The sequence below is a fragment of the Pongo pygmaeus genome, chromosome 12 (genome assembly GCF_028885625.2).
Source record: "Pongo pygmaeus isolate AG05252 chromosome 12, NHGRI_mPonPyg2-v2.0_pri, whole genome shotgun sequence".
NCBI classification, from domain to species: Eukaryota; Metazoa; Chordata; class Mammalia; order Primates; family Hominidae; genus Pongo; species Pongo pygmaeus.
The window spans coordinates 41007956-41022411 of record NC_072385.2 but is presented as its reverse complement, the minus strand read 5'-3'; the positions used below and the strand labels follow the sequence as shown (position 1 = coordinate 41022411).

Sequence of the window (14456 nt, the reverse complement as noted above, 5' to 3'; positions counted from 1 at the left end):
CCCAGGGAGGAAGGGGGGATGGCCATACACACAAATAATGTTCCATCATGGGCACATGGGAAGTCCTATAGGCAAAGAGACAGTGGGGGAATTGATTTGGTGGTGGAAAGGTGACATGGGGCCATAGAAAGCTGCCGAAGAGAGGTGAACATGTCAGATGGCCTGGAAGGGTGGGCAGGAGCCTTCTGCACAGGTATGTGTCTGTGTGTTGCCTGGTAGGTAGAATGCCATGCTGAGGGGCAGCAAAAGGGACATAGGCAGGTGGGAAGGGATTAGCTGCGGCAGTCTCGGGGAGAAATGGACCAGGGCCAGAGCAGCGTGGTACGCAGGCAGCAGATCTGCACAGGCTCACGGGAGTGGACAGTGCTGCCGGGAGCCGGAGAGGCAACCAAGGGCCAGTCTGAAGGCTCCCCAGAACCTTCCAAAGGACTCAGGAGGGAACTGAGGGGCAGGGAGTCAGTGCTGGGGAAGACGAAGGGTATTAGCGAAGACGAAGGGTGTTAGCTCAGGGCACCTAAGGACAGTGGTGACTCCTTGAGGAACAGATGGAATACAGAAGGGGAAGCAGGTTTGCGGAAAGAGGGGTGTCATCGTTTGCTCCTGGCATGCGCTGAAGTCGAGGCGTCTCTCCAGGAAGCTAGCAGGTAGTTGGAGAAGAGAATCTGTAGTTTAAAAGAGGTGCTGGCAGGCAGAGTTTAGGGACGTTGGCTGGGGTTCTGGAGAGGGTGAACCCCCATGGGTGAGTATGCCCAGGATGGGAAGAGAAGGTGGGGGGTATTTGTGTAGATGTAGGGGCTAGAGATGTAGGGGAAGAGAAGGTGGGGGGTATTTGTGTAGATGTAGGGGTTAGAAAGAGGGTCTGGCAGGAGGGGCCAGGACAGGGCTTCACTGGAAAGAAGAGTCACAGATCAAAGGGGACAGGTTCGGGAAGGGGTGCTGTTCACAGCGTGAAGTGCTGCCAAGAGGTCAAGATGGCGGACGAGGAAGGAGGATGCTAGACAGGGCATTGGTAACTGTGGCTGGGTCAGCTTCAGCAGCAGGGGTGGTGGGCAAGATCGGACTGCAGAGCGTCGAGCACATCCATGGGAAAGAGGAAGCAGTAGGTCAATGAGAGAAGAATGAGACTGGGCCTTCCGCAGAGGCGCTGGGAGGGGGCACCCAGTGGGAGAGGGGTCAGCTCTGCTTGGCCGCCAGCCTGGGCCACACCCCACCTGCGCAGGCCCTGCGTGCCCGTGGCAGCCTCTGGGAGGTGCCCAGCAGCCAGCCCCAGCAGCTCCTTGGCCACCTTGACTGTGCTTGTGGCCGGCCTAGGCCCGGCAAAACTTCCTTCTAGGCCCCACTCCCTCATCCTTCTGTCCCCTGTCCCTGCCCCTGCAGAGTGGCCACTGAGACTCCCAGTCTCCAACTTGTAGCATTTCCCACATGGCTACTCAGAGGCCAGGCGCTGGCCTGTTCTGCATCGGCACCTCCCTCCCCGCCAGGCCTTGAGCTCACCTTACACAGCTCCCAGCTCTCTTCTCGGTTTCACAGCTCTTCCTTTTCAGCATTCTCATCAACAAAGCCTCAGCCTAAAGCCCTTTCCTGAAAAGAGCTTGACAGTGGATATTTCAGGTTGTGTGGGTGTCAGAGTCTCTGACACTTTTTCTTCTCCTTCCTTTAAATTCCCCTCCTTCCCATCCTGCAGTGGTCTTGGCCACACCCACTTCTTACCCACCACCAGCTTTCCAAAACCTCCAGGACCCAGCACAGCACCAAGCCAGAGATGGGCTCCTGGAGCAGAAAGCAGTGCCTAGAGATGATGTGTCTGGTGCCTGGTGTCTTGGACTGGTGATTCATTCCCTGATTCCCTGAGCAGCAGAAGGAGCCACCACAGCCAACACTCAAGGTACACCTACCGAGGAGGGCGGCCCGCACGCACGCCCTCACTCCACCCTCACGATGGCCATGGTGGGGGTGCACAGCTTGGCTCCATTTCACAGACAGGTAGCGGATTTTTTGGGAAGAGGTCAGGCAGCTTACCCAAGGTTGCAGGTACAAGGATAAGTGCTCAACCTGGCCGTCTGGCTCTGGAGGCTGGCTCTTAACTGCAGGACTCCAAGAGGTTCAGCAACTCTCCTGGGGTGACACAGCTAGAGAGAGGGAGCCCGCACCTCCACCCCAGCACCCTGCATTGAGCCTGGCCTCAGCCTAAAAGAAAAGCAAAGCAGGGGCACTTTATGGAGCACTGCAGGGACCTGCTGGCATTCTCCCGCGTGTCTCCTTTGGCCTGAGGTCAGCCCTGTGCATTTTATGGAGTAAACTGGAAAGTTAAGTGATAACCATGTCCGGACAAGAGTGGGGCCCTGGAAGGCCAGGGAGGGCTGGCACGGAAGCACAGCCCTGAGGCGTCACCACTACCCCCGGGGCCTCGGCTTCCTCATCTCTGAAGTGGAAACAATGAACGACTGGCTCACTGTGGGGTGAGGTGGGCCACGCAGTCGGGGAAGCTGAGAAGTGATGAAAGCCAGGACAGAGGAGGTGGGATCAGCAGAAGAAGCCGAAGGAGAGATGGGGACAGGCAAACTACAGACGCACCCCTGACAGCTGCAGGGAGGAGGCCAGCCTCGGCCAGTGCGCGGCTCTCAGGCTGTGCCCCCAGGCTTCATGGTGCTTGGGCACTCTGAGAAGCAGTGAAGTGTCCTCTGTGCTTCAGACTCATTTCTATAGAAATCATAGACGCACGCTTCCTTTCTATTTTAAGAGAACACCAAAGAAAGAGCAAAACCAGTCCATTACAGCGAGAGCCCCTTAATTCGGCCAGCTGAGGGGCTTCCTCATCCACATCCCCCCACCCACACTGACTGTGGATCAACTGCAGTCAATGCGTTGGACAGCACAGTGCCCAGCAAGCAGCCCGTCTCCACTCCAGCCAGCTGCTTTTCCAGGGCAGGGCAGACGCCTGCTGTTTGGACCTTTCTACAGAACCCCGTGCAATGTTCAATGAGGATTCAATAACTGTCAGGGATGATACCATGCTCACCCGAAAAGTAAATGCACTGGGACACACAACCCACGATCTGTAATCCTCTGCCTGCCATGGCCCAGAAGTCCTGGTCCAGATGACCAGCCTCGTACACTTCAGCAGCCTGTCTTCCCCTACAGCCCCAGTCTCCAGGTGCCAAGAATTCATCCTGTCAGTCAAGATGTTCTTTATCACAGTCTGAATGGACACACTGGGTCCCGAGGAGACTGTGAGAGGCAGGGGACTGGCTGCTGCAGCGGCCCTTGCTGGGGCCAGCACTGCCCCATGCTGTGGGCACCGAGGAGCCTGGGGCTGCAGGCCTTCCTGCTCTGTCCACTCCACGTTTCCCACGATGGCAGTGCTGGCATGTGAGGGGCCTCTGTTTGTGGATGAGCCCATGACACAGCAATGCTGAATTTCTCCAGGCCGATGATCAAAGCCGAAGTGTCACCCACTAACCACAGAATCCTGGGCCTGGGCTCCCTCTCCTGGGCTGCGGCCAGCATGGTGGGGAAGAGAATCCCTGCAGCACTGTGGCCACAGTAGGACCTGAGTCTGGCTCGCCTTGGCTGCCATGGGCCAGTCCTCAGGCCAGGCACTTCCTGGTCAGATGCACATGGCCAACAAGTTGGTAGGAATCAGGAAGGCAGTGCAGAGCAGGGGGAGACCGGGAGGGCTTGGTCTCTGGCACATCCAGACCATAGCTGCACACTAGAGCCCACAGAGGCAGCACGCACAGCTCACACCTGCACCAGGTGCCCCTTCTGTCTCCCGGCAGCTCGATTAAATCAGGACAGGAAGACAGGCAGCAACTGCTTCATTTGACCTCTTGCCCTTTGAGGTGACCCAAACTAAAGTCAGTAGCCTGGCCATGACTTTCGCTTCAAGTCGAACTGCTAGAAAATGGATCCCAGGATCCCAGTCCCACCAATCCCTAATTCCAATCCCTGTGGAGCCAGGTAGTATGCAAATTAATAGAAACATCTGTTCCCTTCCTGCCCCAACAGACATCAGACTGCAGAGAGCTTAGAAAGGTTCTCTCTGCTTGTTTTAACACAGAAGCCATGGCAACATGAAAGGCTGGTGCAGATGAGGATGCTGGAAGGAGAGGAAACCGGATCCTGTACCTGTGTGTGCTGAGCCCACATCTCAGGGGCCTGTGGGAAAGTGGCAGAGAAGATGCCCCTGGCCCTCTTGGGACACAGCAGCAGCTTTGCAAAGTTCATGGGCCTTGTGGGCTTCTTTTTTAGAACTCCAAGGAACACCAAGGGCAGCTTTGGACATATTACTCACAAATTACAGGACACAGGCCAGATACTTGTCGGGATAGGCACTGGCCTGGCAGTTCCAGGGCCACCTCTGGCTGGTGATCAGGAAGAAGGGCCCTCCCTCTGGTTGATGGGGGTCCCTGACTACAGTGAGAGTGGCCTTTGCTCTTCTAGGAGGAAGGAGACAAAAGACCTACCCAAGTGGTCCACAAGGGCCAGGCCGCTGCTCCTCAGTCCTCTTCTTAGGGGCACCCCTCAAACCTGCTGCAACTTCCCTTTGAGCCAAATTTGTTTCACAACACAACTTTAGACTGTTCACATCGCCAACAGCTGCTCAAGTTGCCAAGGAGGGACCCCAGCTCTGGGCCAGAGTTATCACACTTTGTCATTGGTGACAAACAGGGTGAGCTCTCCCGAGTCTTAGCACCACCATGACAACCTGCCCGGTGTCAAGGATGTTTGAGCAAAGAATAAGCAAGACTATTCCAAGTGCCACTGCTTGTGGCTTTACCCCCAGTTGTGCACACACGCAGGGAGCACAGCCACGCTGGTCCGCCACTGTGTCACCATGCCCCTCCCAGGAATTTCCAAATAGGAGGTGCTCAAGAAGAATTTAGCCCAGGTCAGGAGTGGAGTTAGGGTTGGGACCAAGGTTATGCTTTTCCCCTTACAGAAAATGCGCTAGCAGCCCCAATGGCTGTTCTTTGGGGAATATGGCTCCCAGGCACAGGCTGTGGGAGCTTCCAGGCAGTGGGGTAACCATGGGGGCAGATGACTGCACGGTTATGGCTCCAGACACTACAGCACCCATTCCAGACCTCAGCCTCAGCCGCTGATGAGAGCCAGCATTTGTGTGTGTGCACACATATGCGTGGTGAGTGTGTATCCACCAATGTGTGTGTGCGCATGTATAAATGTCTACATGTGTGCACGGGTGTATGTGTGGGTGTATATGTGGAAGGGACACATATAAGTTCACAAGTGTGTGCATGTGTGCACAGGTGTATATGTGTATACGTATGTGTGTGTGCATGTGTATGTGCAGGTGTGCACCTGGAGGGGTGTGTAAATGCACCTGTATGCATGCGTGTGCACATGCATATGTGTGTGCATGTGGAGGGGGTGCATATAAGTGCACATGTGTGCATAGGTGTATATGTGTATATGTGTGTGCATGTGTATGTGTGTAGGCGTGCATGTGGATGGCGGGTGTATGTAAGTACATGTGTGTGGGTGTGCAGGTATATGTGTGTGCCATGTGTATGTGTGAGTGCACATGCGCATGGGAGTGCATGTGCTCAAGTGTACATGTAATATGTGTGTGTGTGCGTGCATGTGTGCAAGTGTGTGTAGGGGGCATTTCTAGGCTGACGTGGCACATCTAGATCACACGGCCCTTCTCCAGAAGCTCAGCAATTTTTAAGACAATTCTGTGTGTAAAGTTGTCTGACTTCATTGTGATTTTGAATAAGACAGTTCTTCCCAGCCAGTTGCTTATTGGTGTCTGCCCCAGGATTCCCCGCAGATCAGCGCCCTTGCTCTGAGGCCAGTCCAGGGCAGCCAGAGGGACTCTGGAGGGAATGTGGAGTGTGGTGGCGGGTGGGCTGCTGGGTGGAAGGCTGCAGCGCAGGGAGAAATGGCGTGGGCACCATTATGTGGGCACCTTGGGCTCACCCATGCACATCTGCTACAGTCCTGCAGGAAGTCAGATGACAATGGCACAGGAGTGTGGCTGCAGGGTCACCCTGCCGGGCACTTGGAAAGCCCCTTCCATCTCCTGCTGCAGTCTCTGCATTCATAAAGGGGAAACTTGCCCAACTCCTGCCCTGTGCATGCCACTGTGAGGGGTCTTGTCAGAGCTACAGGCAAGTACTTACTAAATATTGTTCATTACTTTAAAATTTTTTAAATCATTTTATTTTATTTTATTGATTGACTGATAGGTTGCTTGTAGAGACAGGGTCTTGCCCAAGCTGATCTTGAACTCTTGGCCTCAAGCAATCCTCCCGCCTCGGCCTCCCAAAGCACCAGGATTACAGGCATGAGCCACTGTGCCCAGCCTTTAAATACTTAGCTTTGGTTACTTCAATTTACAAAAAAAAACTAGTGGAAATGGAGTCTAGAAATAGAAGGTATCTGTAGAAACAACAGTAACGAAAGTACTCAACAATGTACTTTATTCTGGTTCTGAGCTCTGGCTCCTTCTTTCTCTTGAAAGGGAAATTAGCAAACATTGCAGAGATGGTAAAAATGTGCTAGCACTAAGCCAAGACTCTTCCAGGACATAATTAGACATCCGGAAGCCAACTGACATGGGAAAAACCTTGTCATGAGGTGGGTGGGTGTTACTCAGACATTCCCTGGACCACTGAGAATCAGCTCACACACCACGAGGCCATCTTCTGAACCAGAGAGGGCACACTCACCATTCTCCACGCTTCTGGGGGGCCCCAGTGCCAGTGCCAGGTAACAAGGGGCAAACCCCACTCAACCCCAAAAGGCAGTTCTGGGGTCGCCTCCATGCTAGTTGAGGAACGGGGGACACTGAACACACAGCTGAGGATAGAACCCCAGAGAACCCAGGGATGCCTGCCCTGGCCTGCGGGATGTTACCTGGGTGGGAGCAGTGCACGACAGATGAGCAAGGTCTCCAATCCTGGCTGCGGCTCGCGGATCACTGGAGCTGATCAACACTGGAGCACTAATTTCCATGGAATGCCTGTGGCTGGCAGCCTGGGAGGATCTGTGCGTCACACTGAGCGCGGTGAAGGAGTGGCGTTTCTTGGTGTTCTTCTTGCCATCCACACGCCGCTGAAAGGCACTGACCGCCCCTGAGCTGCTTAAAGTGGGACTCGGGGCCATGCTGGCCACAGCGCCAGAGTCAGAGGGCAGGGAGGCATTGCAGCTGGATGCAGCAGCTGGGCATGGCTTGTCCATCTCAATGAGCTGCTTGGCGGAGTCATTGAGCTGAGTGAGAAAGGGGAGAGGGGAGGCTTCATTAAATCATGGTCACATGCCACACCAGCCCTCTGCTCTCTCCAGGCCACATTTCCATTCACTAACTGGCAACGCATTCAAATCTGTCAGACTGCAGGGAAAACACAGAAGAGGCTGGTGGGGTGGCATAGGTTTTATTGAAAAGGTTTTTGGAGCAGCTCAAAAACTCCAGGAGCCATGATGGAGAGAGGGGACTCATAGAGAGAGAGGAGTTTTCCAAGGGCCACTACCTTGTTGCCCCAATCTTTTCAAATGCTGGCCATTTCTGGGATGCACGGTGCAGCCTTGCAGACAGTGAGGGACTAGGGACAAGATGGGAAGGAAGCCCCACATCAGAAGACATGGGCTGGCCCTGCATGCTCCACGACAGCAGGTTCCCAGCCTACCCTGAGCACTGCAGGTCCCCGGAGGAGATTTCAAAGCATGTGACTAGACTGCACTATCCAATGGCTGGTGACTGGCTGTGGCAGGGGAGTTTGCTCTGGTCACCATGAACCATGGAAGCTCTTTTCAGTAACCGCCTCCACTCAGGCTGTCAAGCCCCAGAAGCTGGTCTGAGCACACCCCAGGAGGTGTCAATAATCTGCCATCTTGAGTGATTTGGCGAGGTCTCAGGACACGACTCCTTCCCACATCTCCCACTGTTCTACAAGATAGCAGGCATTGTGTGCAGCGAAGAGTTTGACGAAAGTCTGATCCTGGGTGGTGCTTATCAGGAAAGGTGGCATGAAGTTCAAGTCCATGAACAACTGGGGAATAAACCCTCCCGGCCGGCTAAGCCACATCCTTCCTCTCAGGGCTGCGGCACCACCTGAAGGGGCTGAGAGGGGCAGCCCAGGCACACCCACTGGGGGAAGGTCCGTGAATTACACAGCCTGGGGAGGTACCAGCTGTGAGAAAAGGCTCCCTGGGCTGGTGCTCGGGGCCTCAGTTAGGTCAATTCACCATCTGTGAGTGACAGTGTCCCCTGACCCTACACCTGGAGGAAGTTTCCCACTTGGGTGCCCAATGGAGCCCCTTCCTTCTTAGGCTGTACTCAGCTCAGCCTAAGTGCATACCTATATGGGGAGCTGACAGTGATTTGAAAGAATAAAGCAGAGGGAACTCTTTACTGTGTACACAGAGGTGGCTGGGAAGAAAATATGATGCTAGAATCATCATGGGATGATTGCTACAAGCTGGGTTAAGCAAATGCCATCAGGCTGGGTAAATGCCTGTGAGTTTCCACTCTTTCTCCCTCACCTTTCCAGAAGTAGCAGAAAAAACTGAGTAAATGCCAGCTGCCCTCTGGGCAGACCTCCCTGGAGGAGCACAGAGCTCAGGGCAGGAGGAAGCGGGAGCTGTCTCTGAGTTTTCTCCTCACCAAGGGGAAGCTGAGCAGGGTGGGGTGGTTGTGTGCAGGGCTGGCACATTCTGTCTGCCAGGGTACTGTTTGGGTTTGGGGCCTACAGGGTCTCTACAGCAGCACGACTGGGCTCTGTGCTGTAGGGCACCACAGAGGCACCTAGGCCAGTAGCCAAAGGGCTTTCCGAAAACTGCAGGTAGGCCACCAGGGGGCACTTTGAAGCCTTCATGGGAAAAACGGGACGCAGCAGTGGTCAGGAAGGACTTACAGGATTCAGAAAGGAAGAAGAGAGAGGCAGTGAGTCAGTGAAATCCACGAAGGTGGGAACCATAGCAGGCAAGTGAAGGACCACGTGAGCTGCTATGGAAGTGCAGGCTACCTGGGGCAGAGTCACGCCCGCTCTGTGGCCAGCCATGGGTGTAAACTTGGCATAGGCTAAGGATATAGGCTAAGCCCTTGCATGCGAGGCCAGCAGATGCCAGGAGGGGCCTGTCCCCCACACCTACCAGGAGTCGAGTCTGACGTCAGCCTGGTCTAGGAGATTCCCCTCAATGCTGTGAATCAGTGAAGGGAAACACCAGGTCTCACCCAGAAACAGAACTAGCATTTGCAGCTCGTAGCACCTTGATGAGTTAAAAAAACAAAAACAAAAAACCCAGAAGCCCTGCTGAGTTTAAGTGGCATGAGAAAGGGTAGCTCCATCACAGGGCTGCTCCGTGCAGGCCGAGCAGATCACAGGAGCAGATCACAGGAGCAGGGTGGCTGCAGGTTCCAGCTGCCTTCAGACCCTGCCCAGGCACATGGCTGTCAGCATTTCCACTACGAATATCTGCCTTTCAGAGGGAGGTTATGAAAAACCTCACTCCGGACCCCAACATGTGTGATCTAAATCTGGGATTATTTCCTTTGAAATGTTTCCTCCAACCAGGCTCAGCTGTTTTGCTCTATTTTATGGCTGTATTCATTTGCTTCCTCCCAAGTGCTACTCAAGAGAACAAACCAGTGCCTGTTCCCTCCCACAGCCCTCTGTGGGGCTCTCCAAATACCTGGGAGCCAGCTTCCTGGACCCCAGTGTTCTCTGCCCACTTGACAGGGTATAAAGGAAGACAGAGCAGCAGGACACAGTGAGCGCAGTCCTCCATTCATCTCACTCACTGGCATCGGAGCACGTTCTAAACACACCTGCCACGCGCCTGCACTTGGGACATCATTACACAGCAATCATGGCAGCAATAATGCTGATGCTGGGCTCAAATGATTCCCTTCTCCCCAAAGGAACAGGCCTGGGGTGTTTCACTTAGTCCTCCTGTGACTCTGTTGAGTTGGTACTGAAAACTGTTTTCAAAATCAGGAAATCCAGGCACGAACAGGTTGTTGTATGCACGTCCAGAAGAGATGGGGCCCTGATCTGAATGTCAGCGTGGATTTCCAGGCTCCCTATTCTCATCAGGGGACACAGCAGCCAGGAGCACAGTGCCTGGCCCCTCAGCAGTGCCACAGGTCACTGAGCACTGGGCGGCCACCAGCACGTGTCCCCGAGAGGCTGCTCACAAGTGATCGCACTGTGCCCCCTTCACGGTGGAGACGGAGAGTGAGGGTGGGGAGACAGCATGCATCCCTCATGCCTTAGCAACCCCAGCCGAAGGCCGGTGCTGAAAGTGAAGGCAAAAAGCTTCCATCAAGATAGGCAGCTTCAACAGACGGCAGGAGAAGTAAGAGCTCCTGCCTCAAAGAAGAAAGTCCTCAATGCCTCATCCAAAGCTTCAGCATCCCCAGCATCCCTGCAGCAGCCAGGCAGGCGAACTGTTGCCGAGGGGTCTCCCAGGAAGAGGAGGGGTTAGGCTGTATCCTGTTGACTCATCTCTGCTTCTGAGCCAAGGGGCTTCTCCATGGACCCCTTTCCTCCTGCCCTGTGCAGTCTTCGTTCTGAAAGTCCAGAGTGGACTAACCCGAAGGGCCTCAACAGGCAGATGCATCTCTACACGCATGGGACTGAGGAGTCATTTTCCACCCACCACTGGGGACCAGGCTTGCCATACTCACACAGGCATGTGAGTAGCGCACGCACTGGCCCGTGGAGTCCCAGGCACTGCTACAGATCTGTGATTTGATCCTGGGGCAAAACTCTCCATCTGGGAAAGTTTTCATTGTCTTCACAACAAGCTCCAATTAGTCACGTCATAAAGCTGGGCCTGGATTTGGCACCGGTGCCATCCCAATCAGAAGGCCCCTCACTGGCCACACACATCCTTGTGGGCCCACGGTCACAGGACGCCCTCGCCTGCCAGTGCCTGTGTGGGACGGCGGCTCCCATGAACCCATTAGGAGCAGCCATGCTTTCCCAGCTCCTCACTCTGCAAGTTGGCGTAGACTCGTCTCGCGCACAGGCCTCCATGCTGCAGGGAAGCCAGGCGGCTCTGCCCTCCCGTGTGGTGTGGATTCGGCCTGAGGGTGCACCCCTTCCCACCAAGGTGCCATCTGGAAAGGAAAGGACTCCAGTGGCTCTATCTGCATGTGGGGTCACCTTGTTGGTTCATCAGGTGGATGCCCCCCTCCTACATAGATGTGCACACACATAACCAATGCACCCAATAACTAAACTTTTCATGTTTTTTAATGGAAAGAGAACACATTTTCAACTTTCATACAAAATGGAAACAAAATGATAACATCAATATTTTAAACATCTTGGTAACGTTATCCATTCATCATGAGAACTGCTCCTGGTACCTGGGCAGGTGTGTGCCCATCCCAGAGCCTGCCCCTGTTCTGGGGCCCCTCTGCAGGGGCCACCCCCTAGTCCGATGCTCTTGGGAACATGAAACCAGATGGGGTGGGAGATTAGCTCAAGGGGGTGGTGCAGTCTTGTCCAAGAGACAGTAGAGGTTGGGCCGGGGCTCACCATCCCACAGGGGACCCCACTTACCACCCCATGGTCTCCGTGACCTTGAGTGGCTGCCTCCTGGCTCAGCAAAGCCCCTCCCAACACTGTCTCCCCAGCTTTCTTAGGTTAGATGTGATTTTCTTCCACAACCACTTTCCAACCACAGAACTGTCTAGAAAGGTAAGAAAAACTGAAGAGTTTCTTCCATCCATCCTTTAAACAGTTCTACAGAATGGACTCTTGGTTTAGAGTGCACTGTAGCCTTGTGGCTGCGTCCGAGGGTGAGGCTGGGTTGAATAGAGAAGACTCTCTCCCCACAGCTCCTGGAGCCACGGGTCTCCTGACTCCGGTGGGGAGGTGCGGCCAGCCCGGGAATTTCAGCGCTGGGTCCACGATGGCGCCAGAGTATAGTCACCCCAAATCCCTGGGTCTGATTGAGGAGACTTTAAACTGAATGTATGCAGGGCTTTTTTTTTTTTTTTTTTTTTCTTAAAAAAGGAGTAAGATTGGCAAGCCAGTCACGAGGGAGGACAGCAGCTGTAACATGAAAAGAAGAGCAGTGGTGTGGGAGGTGCCCAGCTTCAAAAGAAAAACAGCACAAAGTAGTTGTGTCCCCTTGGGCCCCTGCACTGACCCAGAGTGGAGGAAGAGCAACCTCAGCACTGAGCGACAGGGCTTGGGAGCGCGATACAAGGGAGGGAACATGTCCTGAAACCCACATCTTGGTGGAAATCCAGGAAGCCAAGGGTGCAAGCAGGAAGGCAAGTGCTCACAGTTTAACAAGAAGGCAACACATGACTCCTTTTCATGGATGCACCATTCAGAAAACAAAACGGACTGAGCGCCTACCGTGTCCTGGGCTCTGCTCAAAGACCTGCTCTAAAAGAGTTTCTATTTCAGTGTGCACTGAACGACCTGGGGATCCTTCACAGAGGCCAACTCCGGCTCAACAGGTGTGGGCTGTTGCTAAGTTTCTGCATTTCTGCCAGCTCCCAAGAGACGACACTGCTGTTCTTTGCAGATGCCATTGCGGTAGCAAGCTTCCAGAACACTGTTTGCAAGCTTGGCTTCCCAATGGCAGCACCCTCCCTGAGAACCCTCCATGGACCAGACTCGCATGTTCCAGAGACTCCTGTGGGGCGTTCGCCTTCCCCTGAAGCTCCCACTCTCACGGCTGAGTGCGGCAGAGGCCACCAAGGCTGGTTGCTGGCCTTAAAGCTTCACAAACTCAGGAGCAGATGAAGAATGGCCTTTCCCTGCCTGAGGCTTCTGTTGGGAGACATCTCAGGAGCTTCCCCTCACTGAGACGGGCAGGCAAGATGGCTGGGCTGGGCTTCGATCGGCACTTGCCAGTTGTAAAACACGTCATTCTTCAGGAGACTAAGCAGGGGTGGTGGAGAGGGAAGGATTCCCTTTAACATTGGTTCCTTCGCCCTCCTCATAGGCACCCCTCATCCTGAAGGGTTGTGTGTGGAACATTCCCAGAGCCTTTAAGGAGAAAGGCTTCCAAAACTGGGGACTCTTTGCCAGTGACTAAGCTAGTAAGAAGCTAGGGGGCCGGGCGCGGTGGCTGACGCCTGTAATCCCAGCACTTTGGGAGGCCGAGGTGGGCTGATCACGAGGTCAGGAGATCGAGACCATCCTGGCTAACACGGTGAAACCCCATCTCTACTAAAAAAAAAAAAAAAAAAGGAGCCAGGCATGGTGGCGGGCGCCCGTAGTCCCAGCTACTCCAGATTCTGAGGCAGGAGAATGGCTGGCGTGAACCCGGGAGGCGGAGCTTGCAGTGAGCCAAGATCACACCACTGCACTCAGCCTGGGCGACAGAGGGAGACTCCTTCTCCAAAAAAAAAAAAAAAAGAAGCAAGGGGCCTGGTGACCACCCCTGGCCAAGCCGACTTTACCTTCATCCCCACATGTGCCCATCCGACCCTGATATCAACCACGTGAGGTGACAGCAATGTGGCCATTTTACAGACGAGGAAACTGAGGCTCAGGGAAGTTAAGTGACCTGTTCCAAGTTACACAGTGAACAAGCAGCACCATTGCCACTGCTCACCCCTTTTCTGAGATGTCTTTTTGAATCTGCTGCCATCCCCTCGTCACTGCAGAGTATGAGGAGGCCCTTCCCCTCTTGCTACATCCTGATGTAAAAAAAAGAATATATTCACTGAGGTATACCTATGCCCTTGACTATTGGAATGGGTTGGGTACATTTTAGAGATTCAAATGTGGGTCTTTAAAAATCAGGCCTTTTTGGGCTAGGCACAGTGGCTCATGTTTGTAAACTCAACACTTTGGGAGGCCGAGGGCAGGCAGACTGCTTGAGTCCAGGAGTTCGAGACCAGCCTGGGTAACATAGTGAGACCTAGTCTCCGTAAAAAATAAAAATTAGCTGGGCGTGGTGGCATGCGCCTGTGGTCCTGGCTACTCAGGAGGCTGAGGTGGGAGGATCGCTTGAGCCTGAGAGGTCACGCCACTGCACTTCAGCCTGGGTGACAGAGTAAGACCCTGTCTTAATTAAAAAAAAAAAAAAAAAAAAAAAAGACCATTTTTTTAGGAGGTTAAAGATGACATGAAAAGTAGGTCAGGCAAATTCTCATACGGGACAGATGCCAGCTATAGTTACCAAGGGTGGGTGGCCGTTCTGTTCCCTGCCCTTTATTCACAGAAGTAGTGACCTCAGAGGCCTGTGGACAATGCCAAACTCTTATTTCCTGGGGACATCGAACCCTAAGCATCTATAAAACACTGGTGCCAGCACTCTGGACTGATGCTCCCTGCCCGGCCACAAGCCGTGGCCACGTACCTGCTATGGGAGAGGCTTCTACCCTGGAGGAGATTCCCACCTTGGAATTACAGTTTGACAGAGGCTGAGCAACACTAGAGCACTGTAGGAGCGTGCTGGAGACCTGCGTGAGGCCGCCAGACCTGCCAGAGTGAGGCCCCGAGCCCGTGGGT

General features: G+C 54.1%; 1 protein-coding gene across 2 annotated transcripts in view; it reads right to left on the bottom strand.

The window, feature by feature from the left end:
* Positions 1-14456, bottom strand: part of SH3RF3 (SH3 domain containing ring finger 3) — a 369865-nt gene that overhangs the window by 98928 nt on the left and 256481 nt on the right. For both annotated transcript variants that reach the window (XM_063648534.1, XM_054475806.2), the window contains one exon: positions 6883-7236. In XM_063648534.1, the coding sequence (XP_063504604.1) occupies positions 6883-7236 (354 nt within the window). The remainder of the gene's footprint in view (positions 1-6882; positions 7237-14456) is intronic.